The sequence below is a fragment of the Stegodyphus dumicola genome, chromosome 3, assembly GCF_044657685.1.
Source record: "Stegodyphus dumicola isolate Sdum_Otavi_A_Nest chromosome 3, ASM4465768v1".
Classification (NCBI taxonomy): Eukaryota; Metazoa; Arthropoda; class Arachnida; order Araneae; family Eresidae; genus Stegodyphus; species Stegodyphus dumicola.
Window position 1 is genome coordinate 135,687,315 of NC_140770.1, and position 20,839 is coordinate 135,708,153.

Here is a 20,839-nt window from a genome sequence, read left to right on the forward strand (position 1 = left end):
TACAATAAAAAAATCTTGTTTTGCACCAATTGGCTACAGTATATATTACTAAAAAACTGGCAGTTGATATAAATTAACAGTATTAAAAAAGTTTTTAAAATATATTTAGCCAAGCTGGTATTTACAAGTATATGTCCCAAATTTTAGCAGTAGATACATATGTACTTTACATCACATTTTAAATTATCTGCCTATAAATTATTATTAGCTTGTTTTGAAAATACACATGAAAAGACAATCAGTTACAGAAAAGAAGCTTCTTTCAGTGACAATAGCTTAATGTAACAATTCTGAAAAATCACAGTCAACTACTCTGTTGATATTGGGTAATTTGAAAAGTACTGCAATTTTTAAAATCTGTGTGAATCTTCTGCTCATTTTCATTATTACTGCTATGGCAAATTCTTAATTCTAGTTAATAATAAACACTGATATTTCCTGGTTCCACTGTATTATCTCTTTTTCCAGGTTAGTACTAAAATAATGTTACACGTACAAGAATACTATTCTGAAAAACATATTTTCTAGAGTAGCATTCTCATACATGCTATGGCATTTTTATTAAATTTTTATTAAATATGGCATTTTTATTAAAATCTGTGTGAATCTTCTGCTCATTTTCATTATTACTGCTATGGCAAATTCTTAATTCTAGTTAATAATAAACACTGATATTTCCTGGTTCCACTGTATTATCTCTTTTTCCAGGTTAGTACTAAAATAATGTTACACGTACAAGAATACTATTCTGAAAAACATATTTTCTAGAGTAGCATTCTCATACATGCTATGGCATTTTTATTTCCCCCCCTCCCCCCGAGTACAACTTCATGGATGGAGCACATTTCATTTTTGTCATATTATGTTCTTTGTTTAAACTCTGCTGATCAGAAGGCTCATAATTGCTAATGGCATTGTTTTTAGAAAATTAAATACAGAAACATGCTCAAAGATGACACTTGATCTGTATGGCCTTTACTTCAAATAAAGACAATTGAAAGGTAGGCACTGAAGGAAAACCTCTTATACCTTTCAGAAGCTATCAGACAGACTAAATATTTCTAAAAGTACTGTACATGGATTATTTTAAGAAAGCTAAATAAACTGCTGTAGGATATGGTATGCCATATTTTGCCAAAGCCGAACATAACTTCTGCAATGGCCCATAAATATGAACACTGTGGTAAGAAAATGATAGAATAATTTATTTGGAACTACTGTCGCCTAACCATATTAGTAAGTCTAAAAAATATTGTTTTTCAAGTGGTAATTCTGAAAGCAAAAATTGTTGCAAAGTGACCAACTGCCAATGTGTTATGTTACAATGTTAGGTGTTATATTTTAATCAATGTCAGATGGGAATTTATTGAGTATAGCTAGCATGTTTTATAGTTCATTCTCCTTAGTCAACTCAACTTGCCTTTCTATAACTGCTTCAATTAGTTAAAAATTGTCTATGCAACAAGTTCAGTTCTTAGGCAACCATCAAATATTTTTTTTTTTTTTTATTACACCTAAAATATTCTTTGAAAGGAGAATTTTCTAGCTGTCAGTGAGATGGCAAAAAGCCACTAAGCATAATATGTCATTCAATAAAGTTTTCAGCTGTTGCCATACCACATACATAAAAAAATTGTTTTTGAAGAAACCACAGAATTGTCCAAGTGACCAACTGCCAATGTGTTATGTTACAATGTTAGGTGTTATATTTTAATCAATGTCAGATGGGAATTTATTGAGTATAGCTAGCATGTTTTATAGTTCATTCTCCTTAGTCAACTCAACTTGCCTTTCTATAACTGCTTCAATTAGTTAAAAATTGTCTATGCAACAAGTTCAGTTCTTAGGCAACCATCAAATATTTTTTTTTTTTTTATTACACCTAAAATATTCTTTGAAAGGAGAATTTTCTAGCTGTCAGTGAGATGGCAAAAAGCCACTAAGCATAATATGTCATTCAATAAAGTTTTCAGCTGTTGCCATACCACATACATAAAAAAATTGTTTTTGAAGAAACCACAGAATTGTCCAAATGACCCAATATATATGTGACACATAATCTAGACACTTTTGGAAGCAAACTAAACATTAAAATGAAATACACACTACATATACAAAACAATACTGCAATAACTACATTCAAGCATAAAGCAGCTAAAGGAAAATTACATATAAATCAAAGTAATTGCATGAATTCCAAAAATGAACTTAAGTTTGAATTATAATTTGATACTTCTGCCATACCTCAGAGGAAGATTCTCTAAAATATATAAGAACTCTTCACATGAACTTATGAAAATAGTTGCAATAATCAAAAGTACATATAAAAAGATTATTCACAGGAATAATAAACAAAAATAAATTAAATTTAAGAAAACCGCAAAACATAAAACTTAAAAAAAAACTTGTAACGATTTTAAAATTCCTATTTAATTATAAAACATTCAAACTAAGGAAAGCTTACAATAATTTTTATTTTGAAAGTCTTGTTAAAGATGGTTACATTCTCTATTTCCTAAAAACATTACAGGATTTTTTGGGGGAAAGACATATTTTAAGTTATATCTATAAGGATTTGAAATATCCGAGATAAAGCATACTGTATTTACTAGAAAATAAAACCTTTCATATAAAAAAAGATACGAAGGGTTAATATTTTTAATATATTTTTATTTCAAATATTTTTATTTCTTTCTTTAAGATAAAAGAAATAAAAAATATTTGAAGAGATAGCCGTGATTCTGATTAGAATGAAGAGCAGGTAACATAATTAAATACAACTTTTTACTATGTTATAGAAAAAAAGTTGGAAAAAGTTTGTGACACATTGTTGTTTCACGCATGCCAGTGATCAGCATTATAGATGCAGACATAAACTGAAAACACTCCACTAGACATGGCAATTACAATTAATGGTAATTATGTAGTTTACATATAAAATGTCCACAAAAGTCCTTACTGAGGCTCTTTTCTTCCAGTTAAAAAATATTTTAAATGATGCAAATAATCACATTTTGGCATTTTTACCCTTGAAAAGTCAATTTGATACAAATTACACAGTATAAACTTTTACACAATAACCCAGTCCCTACAGTTACATTTACAAAAATTTTACTCATTATGAAAATTGAAAATGTTTAGTTTCCATACGACAAAAACTGGCCAAGATAATTAAAAAAAAATTAGAGATATTTAACATCATTTACAATTTGCCTCTCAAATAATTTGGAAGTCGGTTTCCCTTTTTAAATGCTATTTTATAATGTGTAATATTCTTTAATTTATAATTTTATTACACTTGGTCTGCTGAAAGAATTTTTACACAATTTATAAATTTCCAATTGCTATAAATATATTATTAATATTCTCATAAAGTTTTACTACTTTAGAAATACAACCTCATAATCACACAAAAATTTCATTAAACCAGAAATGGTTTTAATTTTTAACTTATGCAAATAAATGCTATAAGTTGACTGTAAGATGCACTGCCACTATTAAAACTTGCCAGTGTTCTATAACACTAATATACATTTCCTTTTCAAAAAATTTTAATTGATCAATTTTACAAAAATCTGCACAAAATTGTTCCCAATCAATCTATTAATATCAGAAACCTTTCTAAACTGATATTTTTAGCAACAGTTCACATACAAACGAAATTTGCTCTCCACAGCCACTAAATATGATGTCCAAATTTAAAATGAAACATGTCAATCAATTTTTCTCGTACAAAAGTCACATTTTTAATATTTTATTTTTCATGCTGTGTATAATATTTTCTTAAATATAAGTAAGTTTAGGAACCAGTAGAAAGTACCAAGACAAATTTTGCAATTTTACAAAGTTGTTTTTTAACTTAAAAATTCCAAAACAGAACTATTTGCATCATTTAAAACAATTTGTAATTCTTAGTATATGACTGCTTGATATTTACAGCCATACACACTTTAATCATACTTGTTCCAGAACAGTTATATTTTTTTAATATTGTTTTCCAGAAAAAAGGAAAGCAATAAGCAGCAGTCTTTGTGGCAACAGTTATATAAGCAAAAGTCTCATGTTTAGGATGAAATCCAACTACGGAATAAGTTAGTTTCAGTTTAAATGTATTTGACTGGATAATTAATAAAGCTGTAAAATTATTATAGGCTGTCTGAGTTTCAGTTCCATTTATGTCATTTCAAGACTATCCCATAAAGATGCACTATGGATAATCTTGAAATCATACAGTTCAGAAAAGCTTATTAGTATTTTTAGAATAAAGACAGAAATACCTAAATTAAAATTAAGCATTAAAAGGCTACTGCTAACTTAAATTATAATTAACATTTATGTACTTTTTATCTTGAATATATATATATATATATATATATATAGTAACTTGTCTTTGTGGTTTATTTAGTATTTAAATGGTGTAATTATTTTATACAATATGACAATTACGCTCCTTCTTTTCTTTATATATCATTATACCCACTTATTAGACCCTTCCAAATTTTGCAACAAAATTATAGCAATAAAAAGGGGGACGGGTCTAATTTTTAAGTAAATACAGTAAGCAAATTCAACCCTCGCCCTAAAAATGCTCTACTATAAGATAACAACACAGAAAAATAGCTGAAGTAATAATGAAAGTAAGTTAATATAACTAATTGCAGAATTAGATTTCAAATTTTCCAAAGCAAATTTATTATTAAAAGTGCTTCTCATGGTTTAAAAAAAAAGTTTTTTTTTTTTAATTCTTGATGTAATGGACTTTTATTTCTCATGACTTTTGTAATAATATTATACAAGTACTTTACCAAGTAATATTGCAAAAGAGAATAATTACCTCACTATTATAACTTTTTTGCATTAAAAAAAATTAAAACTGCATTTTCTAATCTATCACCCCCCTGCAAAATCCAAAAGGTTTTCCTACATCTTCCAGGACTTTCCTTAAAAGTGTTATTTATGCATTTTAAAATAAATTTCCAAAGGGATTTTTTTTAATTAAGTAACAAAAAATCTGTAACTATATATGTAAGTGTTAAGTGTATACATGCATATAAATGTTTATGAAATAATTTGTCTTATAAGTTTTACTTTAAAAAATCACAAGCTAAAATGTTAAGATGGAAATTAGGATAATCTGTCTCAGTATTATGTGAATGATGGTAACTGTTGGATAAAATTTCTAGTGAAATTGCATTAATATAAATTTTATATTACACAAATGCTTTTGTCAAATGCACAAAGCCCCTTTATATGCGACGTTAAAACAAAGCATAAAAACATCTGATGTAACAAAAGCCTGGTTAAATTTGTGAAATAAATATATTTTTTTAGTAACCAAAAAATTTAAAACTTGACAGATATATTAGTAAATGCAATAATGATGATGCAGAATGCTGTACATTATGGTCACCCCCAGTTTAAGGCAAAAAATGTCACACAGCTAAGAAATCTTTTAAAAGTGTAGTCCTTCGTTTTTCAGCAACATCCATTTGGTTTTCTAGATCCTGAAAAAAGAAATAAAAAGTGTCATCCTCCTTTTTTCAGCAACATCCATTTGATTTTCAATCTCCTGAAAAAGAAAAAAAAAAAAAAAAAGAACGAAACTTAATACTACTTAAGCTAATAAACAAACACAAGATATTCCACTGAGATCCTTTTTATGTGATGTATAGTATACTCTCCCTATCCATTCACTACAATACTAATTTTATAATATTTTTCATAATGAAATTAAATCAAATTTTAGTTAGAAAAATAATTAGAAGATCTCTATGAAGATCATACTCTTGTCAATTTTCAAACTACAAATCTGATTATTCTAAAATTAACTAAAAACTAAAATTAAGCAATTCCCAGGCCTTTTTTCTTCAAGGGCTCGAACTGCATTTATGAAATGAAACATGTAAAACAATAGTGAAAATTAAAAAAACATTTATGAATCTACAGTAAACCATTGCCATATGCAGGCTCTTAGAACATGATTTTGCATATGAGCATTATCTTAATTATTTCCATTTAATTTGTCCAATACTAGAATTTCCCTCATACATAGTTCAACCTTCATCCACCAACATCCAATGCTTGCTGCAGGGTTCGTACACATTTCTGCACACAGAAATTAAGTACTTTTAAGGACCATGAATGAAAAAAATTAAGGACCTATGAGCAAATGGGAACTGAATAAATTTAATTAAAAATATTATCTAAGCCTGAATTTCACTTTTGTAACATCATCCTAAAAATAAAATAGATCCCTAAGTAGTATGCAGTATTACTAAATCTGAATTAATGAACATAACTATTTAATAAGTTTGAGCATAAAATAAACTTTATGCAATTTATCAAGTACCATTAAATATTTTACACTTATAATAGTTGGTCATATTTGAAAGAAGATAGGTGGCATTTACGTTTTACTAACAGTTAGCTTTATGTTGATTTTTTTATGTCTCATTTTGTCACATACTTGGTCAGTCTAGAGGTTTAGCAGGTAGATTTTATGTCAAACGGCATAGGTTAAAATGAGAAGTAAGATCATAATCAGCATGATTCAGAACAAAAGACTGAATGTTGTCACTGCTGCTGCTTGTCTAGAGAGAGACCTGCTGATTAGAACAAATCTGAAAGGCCTGATGTAGGCATGGTTGGCAAGTGTTGAAAGTTAGTCAGGCTCCGTTTGATGCAGTTAGTGTTGTAGCTTCATGTAGAGTTTGAGGGGTTGTAACCCAGTTAATATACTTTATAAGGCATTAAAGCACCAGAGGTGATAAGTTGTTTTGTATTATTTTAAGTCCCAGTAGATGAAAAGAATAAGTTTTACTTGAATTGTTATATTTTCGTATTTTATCTTGTGACCACAGTGAGTATTATTGAAAGGCAATAACTGGCTTTCACATGTATAGATAATTTTTAAGGGTATGCAGTTAGTTATAAATAATTAAATTAGGTATTTGATAATCTTAGTCATTATGGATTTACATGACACTATTAAATTTTATTTTTAACAATATTTGTTAAAAAAAAGCCCTATTAAAATCAAAATCTAATAAAATTTCACAATTTAAAATACATGTAATTTACGATATTGATTCTTAAACGATATTAGAATAATTACACATTAAAAGCTACAAAACGTTTATGTTTTGTAACAACAACACTCAATAAAATATTTATCCGTCATTTTAATTCGAAGCCTTCCCAGACATTTTGGCTAGTTTATATCAATTTCCTTCTCTTTAAGCATCTTTTCTAACAATAAGAGATTTGTTTCAATATGTAAACCATTGCTCTCCCTAGTTTCTGCGTGCTTTATCTCCTAACTTGTCAACCTCTCCACAATGTACCTATTAGGGTTTACTTGATCTGATAAAAGTTATATAGTTCAAAAGTGCCGACAGACATGAAGCATATTATTGCTATGTCTAAAAGTAACTACAATATCAGACAAAGGTTTAAATAAGCTTCTTATTTAAAAAGAACTTAGAACATAAAGGCATGTTCTGATGCTAACAAAATAAATTACAGCTCACGGTGACGAAATTAAACAACAGCAGTCTAATTCAAACTAAAAATGTATAGAGGTCAAAGATTATACAATTTAATTTTAATTTAATCTGACTCAGTAATTTTATCATATGAGGAAATAGAAGTAAAGGCTGAAATCATAGACAATTGGGTAATTTACATAATAATAACTGCATATATCTTTGAAGAATAATTTCTTTATATACTCAGTTTCTTTCTTCAACATGTTTCCTTTTCATTTTAGAATTTTTGGATTTAATTAAGGATTTCTGATATCCTAAAAAACACTAAATGAATTTAGAATATTCAGAAAATGTGGCTAAATTTATTTTAGTAATATGAACACTCAGAAGAAATATGAAATATATATGGTAAAGGCTGGTTACAGAGCTGATGTGGCAGAATTTTTAGAATTTAGTGACACACTGAACAACAAAATCTAGAAATGGCAATACTTTTAGAATTTAGAGCAGGCATTGGAAGCAGAATTTAGAAGAGCACTAGGCAGCAGAATTTAAGATCCACAGAGTTTGCATCAGGTGGGAAATGCCTATGTGCTATGTGTATGATGCATTAAGACATATTAGATGAATGTTTTAAATTACAGGTTTTCAAATTCTTTATTAATAAAAAAATCCCTTTTTATAATGCGTGCCCATGTAATAAGATTACAAGCATTTTTGATATTTTCCATGCTTGTGTCTAGTGAAAAGTAGAGAAAATAAAGGGAAGATTAACATGTTAAGATTCTAGTATCAGAAGTAAAACATTCAAATATTATGTTTTCATTGTTCTTCCAGACGTTCTCCAAAAAGTAAGAAATTCATTGCAAACTTTCTGTAAAATACATCCATTACATGTTGATACCATGGAGACATTTTTCATTTTGTCACATATTTCTCGAATCTCCTAGAATCGTGGGTCTATAAATCTTGCCTTCAAATCCTTCTAAACTTTCCAAGCTGCAATGTCTAAAATCCTAAAGAAAAATTATCCGTACCAATTCTGTAAAAGCAAAAAGGCAGAAATATTTTGGAAAAAAAGAAGGTGGGAAAAAGTGTAAAATTAATTTTATAGAGAAAACTGATGCATATTCTGAGAATTTTGAATATTCTGAGACAATCACATGGGAAATGCTCTTACTATGAAAAAATTAAAAAGAAAACATTTTTAATTAATTACATAGCTCATTTTGCTTTTGCCAAAAGGTGTTTTGTAAATTGTGCTTTATAGCATTATACCTTGTTTATTTTTCAGATTCAAAATATTGTATAATAAGTTGCCAAAATAAAACTTATGACAGCGAAAAAAAATGTTTTATTTTATTGTTATTTTTTAAATATAATTTTAATATATTACCATTATTTTAATGAAATTAATTAATGCTAAGATGTTTAAAAAAATCGTTGAAAAATTCCTAAATCTCGGAATTAAAAATTATCTATAGAAACTGATCTCAAAATCACTAAAATGTTGAAAAGTCGCCAAATTTAGAACTGTTTAATAAAAGAATTCACATCCCCAAAAGCGAAAAGTTGTTTAAGAGCTCTTTATTAAAGAAAATGAATTTCAAAATGTGTGTGTTTCATTTCTTGCTTAGAAACTCAAGTATCCCATCATTTATATTAGAAATCAGTCCATCGCCAAAAATATTTCTCCAAAATGCTAATTCACACTCAAAATGGCAGTCATAAAAACAGACAGAAATTTCAGATGATTAAAATTAAGGACCTTCTGCTGATTTTGGCCAAAATTAAGGACTTTTAAGGACTAAAAATCGATTCAAAAAAAATCTAAGGAATTTTAAGGACCATATGAACCCTGTTGCTGACATTAGCTCTGGCTAGAAGTTATCAACAATTTTAAAGGATTTCCATAGATTAAAAATGAAATCTAAGAAATCATACAAACTATAAAAACAACTGGTGGCTAAGGATTTTCAGAAAGGGATGAAAGAGAAGCCAAAAAAAATTAAGAAATAATGAATGAATTTAATGATCCTGTAACACCAGCTGACAAAGAAAGCAATGATAATGAAGATAAAACAGCACAGAACTCAGTTTGCAATGGAGATTGACCCAAATGAAGAAAGAAAAGGCCATTTCATGAGAGGCATTGAAAAGCTCTGCATTTATTACTGCAAACTTGAAAAAGAGTTGTGTTATTCATTGTTCCACACCATTTTATTTTTTAAAAAAATAATAATTCGATCATACACTCCTTAAGCATGAATACCAATCCTTTCAATTAACATTTGTTTTGTTTTTTCCTTTTAATTACAACAATATTTACGTTTGGTCAAATTTTACATGCTTTCTTAATCTTAATTATACTCAGCACACTTTTTTCCATAGGTAGTTAACTTTAGAAAACGTGACTGTACCATACACACTACGTATAAATGACATAACCCCCCTGGCATTCAGCAAGGGGTTACTGTAATATTATTAAAAACTTCATATTAATTAATGATATATTATTAAATGTACTCAGAATAACATATATATAAGTGAATTTTTGACTTCACAAACTTCAAATGATTGAAAACAAATTCTGAAACTGAAAGTTTGCACATGGAAATTGGTCTAAAAGGCTGTAAACACTACAAGACAAACATCATAGTTCATAAAATCACAAATCTGTTGCATAATAGTGCAAATATATCTGTATATTCAATTTATGCATCTCCATCAAATATACAGTTGTAATTCTAATTTCATTCCAATGAACTTTTTTTGTTATTATCAAATATTATATTAGACTTACCCCTCTGTCTGTTGTTTCTGCCCGCTCGATTTTCCATGATAAATTTTCAATTTCAGCTTCTAGTTGGGCCTGCTGATATTCAAACTGAAATATGAAAAATTTGTTAAAATTTAATGATTAAAAATTATACGATCATAATTACTGCAAAGAATAACAGTCTGAAATCTAAAATCAATAATTACATGGCAATCTGAAAATAAAACATTCAAATAATTATAAAATTATAGTAAAATATTATGAGTTTAATTTCAAGTTTACAGTTTCAAGTTGTAGTTTTAATTTCAAGAAATTATATTATAGAGAAACTATTACATTCTGATTAATTTCAGTTTAACACTGTGAATTATGCTATTCCTTAACTTTCCGATCTGATGCAGCTCATTATTTTGTTTAGTCTTAATATTACTGTTATCATATCAAAACACATTCTGCATAATAACAAATACTAGAGCTATTAGATACATTACTGCTAGAAAGAAGAAAATGGTTCATAGAGTTTAAAGAATTTCGGAAAACTGTTTAGACATGCAATAAATAATCTATATTACCTGTGAAACATTTTCCAACAGTCATAAGGAGGATTATCTAACCAAAAGTTCCATTGCAGTCTTGTGTATGAGAATAAATATTTCATTTTGTGCAGCATCTAAACTATTACTGTTTAAGGATGTTCTTCATTCTAACATCATATCACATGAATAATTAAATGAAATCAGTCCATGAAGGCAAGTTAAAATAGATTATTCTTTTTTGTCAATATTAGATATTTCTGTTTTCCTATATTCTTCTGTCTGAATAAACCCCTGTGCAAAATTACCCAACATCAAGTTTTTTGTTGCTTTATAAGACAGCAAAAAGACAAACTTAATTTTGCTCAGACAAGATTGGATTGGATTATTTAATTATGGCAAAGGACACGAGGGCTATCTGCCTAAAGGTAGGGATGCCTCCGTGCAGGACAGGGAAACTGGCTCATATACACATGGGAAAAACCCCGAAAACGCCTATGCAGCCAGCCCGTTCGCGGGATTCAAACCTCGGACCGAACTACCAGTGTTCAGCATCTTTACCGCTCGGCTGCTGGTGGCCTGCTCAGACAAGAAATTTGATTTCTAATTGAGCTTTATATAGTCTAAAAGTTTTAAATTCATGTAATCTTTAAATGATATATTTGTTCTAAAACAAAATTTGAAAAAGATTTTGGTGTCACAGATTGACTGATTACAAAGTTTACATTTCTCAAATCCTGAGATTCCGGATTTGAGAAAATAGCCTCCTCCCACCCGAATTCTGGCTATATCCAGACCACAATCACCCCGAAAGCAATACCAAGAATTCTAAATGCAAATTATAAAACTGAAGTCTGCTGCTGTAATGACAATACTTGAACCACCCATCTATTAAACCATTCAGGACCATGATCATGAAATTACCCCATGGTATTATAGATGTGACGAGACTTTCCAAGCCTGGATGCCAATGCTCACATTAGTGTGATTTCAAATCACAACTTTTTATTTCAAAATGGAAGTTTTTAAGTGCCATTAAATGGTGTTGAAGTCAATTGTATTTTCAAATAATATGCCATGGAGCACTAACTTTTAATATGAGATTTCGTTTCCAAGTTTTGTTTGTTAAATCAGGAAAGAACATTTAAACAACTGCATCTGTTTGATTCTTTCAGAAGGATAGACCCTAATAGTACTTTATAAATGAGAATAGTTTATTCATTTCGTTATATTTATGAAATCTGTTTTGATATATCAAGTAGTTTTAGTAGCAATTTGTTCAATTTTTTTAAGTGTCCATTTTTTTTCCTTGACAGTTTAAAATGGAAACCGTTTTCTTTAAAATTCACAATTCTTTTTTTAAATATCATGAAAATGTTATTGCAGTATATTCAGATACTATTAATAATAACAAACTGTAAATTTTAGCATATTTAATTAAAGATTTGACATGAATTTTTAAGCAAAATTAGGCTTAATGGAGAAAAATTACCCAGTCCAATATAATATGGACATATACTGGACTAAAGGGGCACTTCTTTCTCCTTTTGCCAGTCAGGAACAGGTTAATGGATGGCAAAATCAGTAATACGCCAAAATGGTAGAAAATACCACCATTTCAAGTCTCATTTTAATTTCATGAAGTGATTATTCAAATAGTCTTTCTTTATGAAGATATCCTCCTTCTTGAAGAAATAGAATTGCCATGTGTTCATCTCTTGGCAAAATCACAAATTGTAAAAATACATTTCAGTTTACAAAAATATATAAATAAAATAAAATAAACAATGGTTAGATGAAAAAGTCTTTGCGTCTGAGAATAAACAGTCAAACAAAACTAGCGTAATGTCTAGCACTATGGAAATTAACATTTGACAATTAGTGGAATATGTGAAGAAATGCTAAATGAGGATGCTGTTATTGAAATCTTCACTACATTGATAATGTGCAATTATCAATCAATTAACAGCCAGCAAAATGTGAAGCATGGTTTCAAATCCAGAAAATATAATTATAAGTAAAGAAGAAGTGATAAAGTAATAGAAAATTACAAGATTTCACTTGACAATTTAAGAAGAAAATTCTTTACTCAAGAATTAAAGAATTTATGGAACTTTGGACCAGAATAAGAAATTATCTCTCTCATGAAAATTAAAAAGAAAGAAGTTAATTAAAAAAACTGCTGAAATAACGAATCACGAAAGAAATGTTCAACAAAACAAATGTTAACATAAGGTTATTTTCAGGAGAAAGTTATCTTCCCTAAGTTATCCTCGACGCCCCTTTCGCTTTTCGACGAAATTTTGATTATGAATGCTTAATTATTTACAATAACAATCATTAAATATTTTTCATCTTATAATTTTCTACATGTTGTCTTACTAGATTTAAATTAATGGTATAATATCTGCAAGTTTCTAAAATACAGAATTGAAAAAGTCCTGATGGTTCCAGATCTCTGCACTTTTTTAATTAAGTATGGCAAAAGCTTAAAAAAGTTCAAGGCAAGTTTTATGAAAAGCATTACAGTATTAATTTACTCACTGTTTTAAATTACAAATATCCTATATATTTGTACACATTTAATAAGCTTTTTAAAAGCATCTTAACAAAAAAAGGGGTCTATTTTTTTAATTATAAAAATTTCAAAATGATTTAAAACCATTATCACATATACTTCAAGATAAACTACAATTAGATACAACTTCAAGACAAACTACAATTTGATTAGTAGAGAGAGCATAAAAATTGTATAACTTTCATATGGCTCTATAAAACACACAAAGAATGACTGCATAAAGGCAACATTAATACTGTAAAATGTTTATAAACAAAAATTTTTTCCCAAAATTTCTTTGATCATTAGATGATATTAAATAATTAACATACTAATATAATACAAAATGTAATGAAAAGCACACCAGGTAATATTACATAAATAAAGTTAAAAACAAATAAGAGATTAAAACTATTTTAAGTTTATAATACCTTATAGTATAATAAACTCACCAATTCTTTCCTGTCACTTTCCATGTAATATGCATATGGATAAGTATATTGCAAAGTATATCGACACTAAATGCAAAAAGAATATTTATTAGCAGAAAGCCATTTTTTTAGTCTGAAAATCATAATAAATGCACTTTTAATAAGATTAAATAACCACTCAGATTACTTATCAGATAAAAGAAATATGTTAAATATCAAAATGAATTACATGAAATCAAATCATACTAAACTACAGGAATACATTACAGAATGAAATACATGTTGATGTCTCAATAATAATGACAGAATGGATTTTTAATTTATTGCATTCAAGCTTCAAAGGGTGAAAACCTTGGTTTCCTATATATGGTGGTTTGCTTTATTTCATCTGACAAGAAAAAAATTATTCATGAATCACACAGAAAGAATGATTAGCATTGTCACTTCTGTCAATGGATGTTAATAGTAACTAATTTTTAAAAAATTGTACAAGTTTTTCGTGATTTTTCCAAGCTCTCTATTTATATGGCCTCAGGGCCATCCCAACCAGGGATAAATAGAAGGGCTAGCTCATTTCTTTGTTCGACTCCTCGCCGACGCGAGCCTAATGGGGGGACGTAACAGGCAATAATCTGACGTCACTGTGATGCCACCTGTCCTGATTTCCCGCGTTTAAAACAGTAGTTTCATTGAGCTGCGAGACGATTTTCTAGAGGTTACATATACCAAATTAATTTTAATAATATATATATCTGTTTTCTAATAATGTATATATTTAAAATAATTTATATATATGTAATTTTAGTCAGTTTTTATTTTAAATTCTATATTGTAAAGTATCGTTTACGTAATATGGCTTTTTGTGCTGCAGTAACGTGCCGTAGCACTTACAGAAGCATGAAAGGATGAGATATTTTATTTCATGGGACCAAAGGATCCAAATGAGAGTTTGCTTTTGACGAAAGAATGGATACACAAATGTCAAAGAGAAGATTCTATTAATGTGAAGAGCGGAAAAATCTGCAGCGAACATTTTCTATGCAGTATTTATGAAGATGATATGAAAAATCGCTTGTTTGGATAGCCACAAAAAGAAACTGTTGAAATGGAATGCTGTGCCGAAGGTAAATCATGATGACAATAATAAATCGAAATTGATGATGACAATAATAAATCAAATTTTAATGATTTTGAAATAAAACTCACAAATGAAAATGTAGATCATCCTGAATGTTTAAGGATAAACAAGAATGCATTGATAATTTGAAGAACAAAATAATATCCTTAGAAAATTGTATTAAAATATTGAAAAATAGAGAAAAGAAAAATTTTAGAATGTTTGTTCAGCGACAAAGAGGGTGGACGACATCTAGACAGAAATTGCATTACTGAAAAATAAGAAAAAAATCAGGTGGACTAGTGAAAATATTTCACGTTGCACTGTCATAAGAGCTATGTCATCTTAAAGCTATGATTTTTGGAAAGAAAAAAAATTAAGAAAAAAATTGGAATATCTTTACCTAGTATTATCAAATTAAAGAAATGGTGTTTATTTTATTTTATAGTGTTTTCTAAATTTTAGTGTAGTCCAAGAATTCAAAGTAATGTTCTTACTCTAAAGAAGGAAAGAGGCGAATATTTGTATTCTGTAGAAAAAATATGCGTTCTCAGTTTCGCACAAACTAAAACCAAATTATTTAATGGTCAAGGGAAACGAGAGACAAAAAGTCGCTCCAGAGAAGTACCGCAAAAGGTATACTCTACCGCACAGGAAATCAGAAAGCATCTGACTTCTATGAGTTAATCGATAATATCTTCGGTATTATGAATAGTACCAACAAGAATAACAAGTATTTAACAAACTAATTTTGTTAAGTACTTGTTAAAGTTATTCTTATTGTATCCTTTGTAACTAATTATTGATTAGATTTTGTGCTAGATTAGCATTCTAGACAAAATATAATAGTATAAAACAAAGTAATTGGCATAAAAAGACCTGCTTCCTTTACTCACACTTTTGAAAAATTAAATAACTGTTTTAGGTACTCTGAATAAAGCTATTTTGTCAAAATTAAGGTAACAATTTTATATACATTTATTTAATTGTAATATAGATATAAGTATAAATTACAAAATTATTTAAAAAATATCTATTATATTGAAGAGAATTATAACAATGTAAAGTTTACAATTAGGCAAAAAATCAAACGTAGGTTAGCAGAAATGTTGCCATATATGTGATATATGTTTAAATCTATGTCAATGTAAAGTTGTTTTTTGAGTAAATTTAAATAGCTGCTATTATAGTTATCTTAGAAGCAGTATAAAAATTCTCTCAGTTAGCATGCAAATAAAGAAATGATTAGAAATAAACGTGCATTAAATAAAATAAAAAAAAAAAAAACACAGAACTTTATATTAAAAGAGTAGCACATTTTATCTATTATTTTAAAATTGAGTAAGCATTATTAAATTTTTTAATGGTTCAGTCTAAAATGCATAAAGCAGTAACATTGCTTCTTCCAAATTATAGCTATCTTTCACACACAGCTCATTTTAAACGCTGATTCAAAAACGCTAATTTCCAAGCTGTGAATTATATTGGCGCGCTCAGTGTCATCATGGCTACGTCATCACTTCTCACTTTCTGCTTCAGGGGGAAAAGCTCTATGAGCTAGCCCTTCTCTTCTAAGTCCTGATCCCAACAGAGAACTGTTAATCAAGAGTTAATACATTGCCTCTAAAAGAAAAGAAATATTTTGCCGTCAGCGAACTGTATTGGAAATTTAGAAATGTATGCTAGAGTTTTAGAAAACCTGGAATCATGGACATCACTAATCAGCATTTAGTTGAAAGAGAAGGAAATGTTGATATTTCAGTGTAAAATAGTGTGTTTTGCTAAACTTTAGTTATTTCTGTAACAAATCTAATTATGTAATTTTTACACACTTAAAGTTTATGAATTTCTTTTACACAGCAATTATACTGTATTTAGTACTATTATTTGTATAGTAACATAAGGTATGATTCTCAAAGTAACATACTCAATGCTAGAGACAACGAAGCTCCAAATACTTCATATCATCTTTAGAAACGTACGTCTGCCATATGCCCACCTCATTTAGAAATGCACTGCACAAGATAATTATGTACAATTCGCTTAACACGCTCAAAGATATCCAGGATTATGCACTCAATTTCCTCCCTGATTCATTCCTTCAGCTTTTCCACACTTCTTACTCTGATTAACCTTATCATTCAAGTGTCCACCAAAACAGAAGTTTGGAGCATTTATGTAGGGGGATCTGACCAGCCAATGAATGTCAACAAAACACAGAGACTGTTTGGAAAAATCGTCTGCTGTCATCTATTCACACAGTGTAGCAAACTCTACATTTCCATGCATACAATGTAGTCCACTCTCCCTTTCCAAAAATTTCTAAAAAGTATTCATTTGGCAGATGCAGTGCTTCACAAATAACTGTACCAAATGCATACAAATTGCAGTTGTAAAGTCTATACGGCATGCATTTAAAAAGAAGTGTAGCAAAAATATATACACTGACTACCAATATATATTTGGACAACTATGCAAATGACGATATATGCGGTCCTAAGGTACGTCACGGACTCCGCCGGTGTATATTGTGTAGGAAACAGCATCGGCTTTAGTCGCATGCAAGATGCCTCGCAGTTCGAAGCTCTCTGATTTCGAGAAAGGTATAATTATCGGGTATCACAAATGTGGCTGATCCTTAAGGGACATATCTAGCGATCTGAAGTACCCAAAATCGACATTGGCCTATGTGATTAAGAAGTGGAAGGTGAGCGGTGATTGTCGGAATGTGCCTCGAGTCGGCAGACCAACGAAACTGGGCGATAGAGACCGATGAGTGCCGTCCTGAGAAATTCGGAAGAACCGCACCCAACCGATGGCCCTCATCCACGAGGAGCTTCAACAGGCATCCGGGAGTATTGTTTCAATGAATACCATCCGTAAGGAAGCACATCTGCTTGGTTTTCATGATCATGCTACTGCCCATAGGTCTTTGATCACAAAGTCCAACCGCGCTGCTCGGTTAATGTGGCGCAAAGACCATCAAAATTGGACCGTAGATCAGTGGAAACGGGTTCTTTGGAATGACGAATCAAGGTTCACTCTTTACCGTTCGGATGGCAGGGTCTGGGTCTGGCGTCTACCTGGAGAACGTCTCCTGCCAGAATGCACTGTGCCAACAGTCAAGTTCGGCGGAGGTGGAATTATGGTCTGGGGGTATTTCTCCTGGTATGGGCTGGGGCCCTAGGTCCCCATTCATGGTAAGCTCAACTCCAATGCCTACTGCACTATTTTGGATGACAATGTGCTTCCTACGCTGTGACAGTTTTAAGGGTTGGACCCCTGTTACTTTCAGGACGACAATGCCAGTTGTCATGTTTTGATGTTAATCAAGGCTTAGTATGGTGCAAATGGAGTTCATCGAATGAACTGGCCTGCCCAGAGTCCAGACCTGAACCCTATTGAGAACCTCTGGGACGAGTTGCATCGCTGAATTCAGGGGTGCACTACCCGTGCAAAATCGGTGAAGGAACTTCTATGTCTTCTCCAATCCGAGTGGAAGAAAATACCACTAGCTGTCATACAAAGACTTGTGGAAAGTATGCCTGGAGGGTCCACAATGTAATTACCTCTCATGAAGGCTCTATCAACTATTGATTTTGAATAAAGTTAGTTTTTCTTTTCTATCACAGGTGTCCAAATACTTATTGGTAGTCAGTGTATATATAGTTTCATTGTCTCTATGGCCAAATATAGTAGTTTCAAAATGGGTACTCAAAAATGCTTCACCCTATATCATACAAGAGAAAGGAAATAGGTTTACTTAAAATATGCAAGTTATTTTTCAGAGGGATGTTAAAAAAACAGTTTTTGAACAATTAAGAATTCTGAAAAACTGATAAACACACATTTTGAAATAAAAAATTCTTGTTCTTACCTTTGCTAATAAGGCAGCTGCGTTTCTTAAATATTGCCAATCTATCCATGTTCCTTCATTTGCCATTACTTTTTCATTTATTCTATCTTTTATTTTTTGAAGGGTCTGCTCTTCTAATCTCAAACTTCTTGCATGATTTTCCCACTAAAATAAATGTTTTAAATTACCCTAAAAGAAGTTATACTCCTACTAGAAATCCAAACTTGCTTTGAAATCAGAATTCAAAAACACGATATCAAGGAAAATAACAAAAGAAGAAAGAATGACATGATATATGTAAGAACTACAATACCAGGTGCAATTTGCTATGTCCTTTGATTAATCGATTGCTACATATCATCGCAACACACAGACATAGCAGCCCATATCTGACATGATAATATAGCTCATTTTTGTAAAGCACTCAAACATATCTCTATTAGGATATAATGGAAGAAATTTCTGAGAGAAACTGGTTCAGGCATGAGAAACACCGCAGTCAATCCCATCATAACTGATGAAACATTGAACAAAAATACCAGTGTTCTGATGTTTTATCAACTTGGAGACCTTATATCCATGTACTGTAACTAGGAAATGGTGTTTTCCTGATTCCTTGATACACTGTGAGGACTATAAAATACCTTATATCCAAACATTATGACTACTAAGTATTTTATTCCTAATTCATTGATTGATAAGTCTACAAAGACCAAGTATTGTAACTGTTAGACTTGGGGCTTTATTCTGAATTCTATGATGCACTTGTAGGTCTATAAATGACATTATATCCAAATACTGTAACTGCTAGATTTCGGTTTTTATTTCTAATTTCTTGATGCACTGGCAAGTCGACAAAATACCTTAAATCCAAGTAATGGGGCTATCAGATCTGGTGGTGTTATTCGTAATTACTTTCTGCACTAGCAAGCCTACAAAATATTTTAAATTCAAGTATTTGGCTGCTAGATCTGAGGTTTTTTATTCCTAGTTCAATGATGATATTAATATTAATAGGCACAGAAAAGAAAATACATGGGTGGAATTTGTATTAGTGTTGATTATAGTGATTATGTTAGAAATTAACACTTCATAAATATATGTGTTAATACTACAGAGGTGTTTTCACTTGATATATAATACAGTAACAATATATTACATGACATCAGAAAATGCCCAAACTGGATAAAAAGAAGTAACTTATAGAGAAAAGGTGGCAACATCAAATCATACTGAACTGCAGTCAGAAGAAAATAACCATGGCAACCAAAATTATCAAAATAGTGAACACAGTGCAAGCAAAAGTTAAGAACAATGAAAATATTTACAAAATGTACATGAGAGGTAACCATAGTAATTAATTTACGTACTCTACATTAATTCTAGAAGAGATAGGCTGTAGATGGTTGGAGTGAATGATCTTCCAATAAACTTTTATAGTTAAAATTATCATAATAGTGAACCTCATTTTGATTTACAACACAAAATTTTTTGTCAATCTCATTTAGAAAACCTCTGACATAGGAAACTTCCAATTAATTAATTTCCAATTAATTATACACAAATATCTAATTAATTATAGAATGTTCAATATGCTATTGAGCATTTTATTTTTATAGTATCTCAATTTTTGAGTGAGAATTTCCAAGCTTTGTATCAAGCTGGAAAAACATACAGGAATATAGATTTGATGATTACAAGTTAGTATCTCTTTCAGTGCAACACCTAGGGTAAATTTTCTATTCAAAAATTCTGGAATTACTGACATATACATTTCTTATATAGACACACTTTCAAACTGACATATATGATCACAACGGAAAAATTGGCAATTAAGCAAAAGTAATAGCAAATTAGTCTCAATAATTACAACTCTTATGAAAATGGCTAGAATAAACTAGTGCAACCTATACAACTAATTAAATATAAATTTTCCCACACTGCCTTTCGTTTTTGAAATATTTTACACAAAACAATTTTATCAAACTCTTCCAAACTATATTTCTTTTTAAAAACAAACTTCAGGAAATGAATAATAACGATTAAATTTCCATGGAAATGTAGATAAAAGATTACCGA

General features: G+C 29.9%; 1 protein-coding gene across 4 annotated transcripts in view; it reads right to left on the bottom strand.

The window, feature by feature from the left end:
• Positions 1-347: 347 nt before the first annotated feature.
• ari-2 (E3 ubiquitin-protein ligase ari-2) overlaps positions 348-20,839 on the bottom strand; it is a 65,158-nt gene continuing 44,666 nt past the window's right edge. For 3 of the 4 annotated variants that reach the window (XM_085813342.1, XM_085813339.1, XM_085813340.1), the window contains 4 exons: positions 18,782-18,925; positions 13,809-13,874; positions 10,291-10,374; positions 348-5,504 (listed from right to left, as the gene is read on the bottom strand). In XM_085813342.1, coding sequence (XP_085669468.1) covers positions 5,433-5,504; positions 10,291-10,374; positions 13,809-13,874; positions 18,782-18,925 — 366 coding nt within the window. In that variant the 3' untranslated portion in view covers positions 348-5,432. Of the gene's footprint in view, positions 5,570-10,290; positions 10,375-13,808; positions 13,875-18,781; positions 18,926-20,839 lie in introns of all 4 variants that reach the window. The other variant, XM_085813341.1, reaches the window with a different exon arrangement.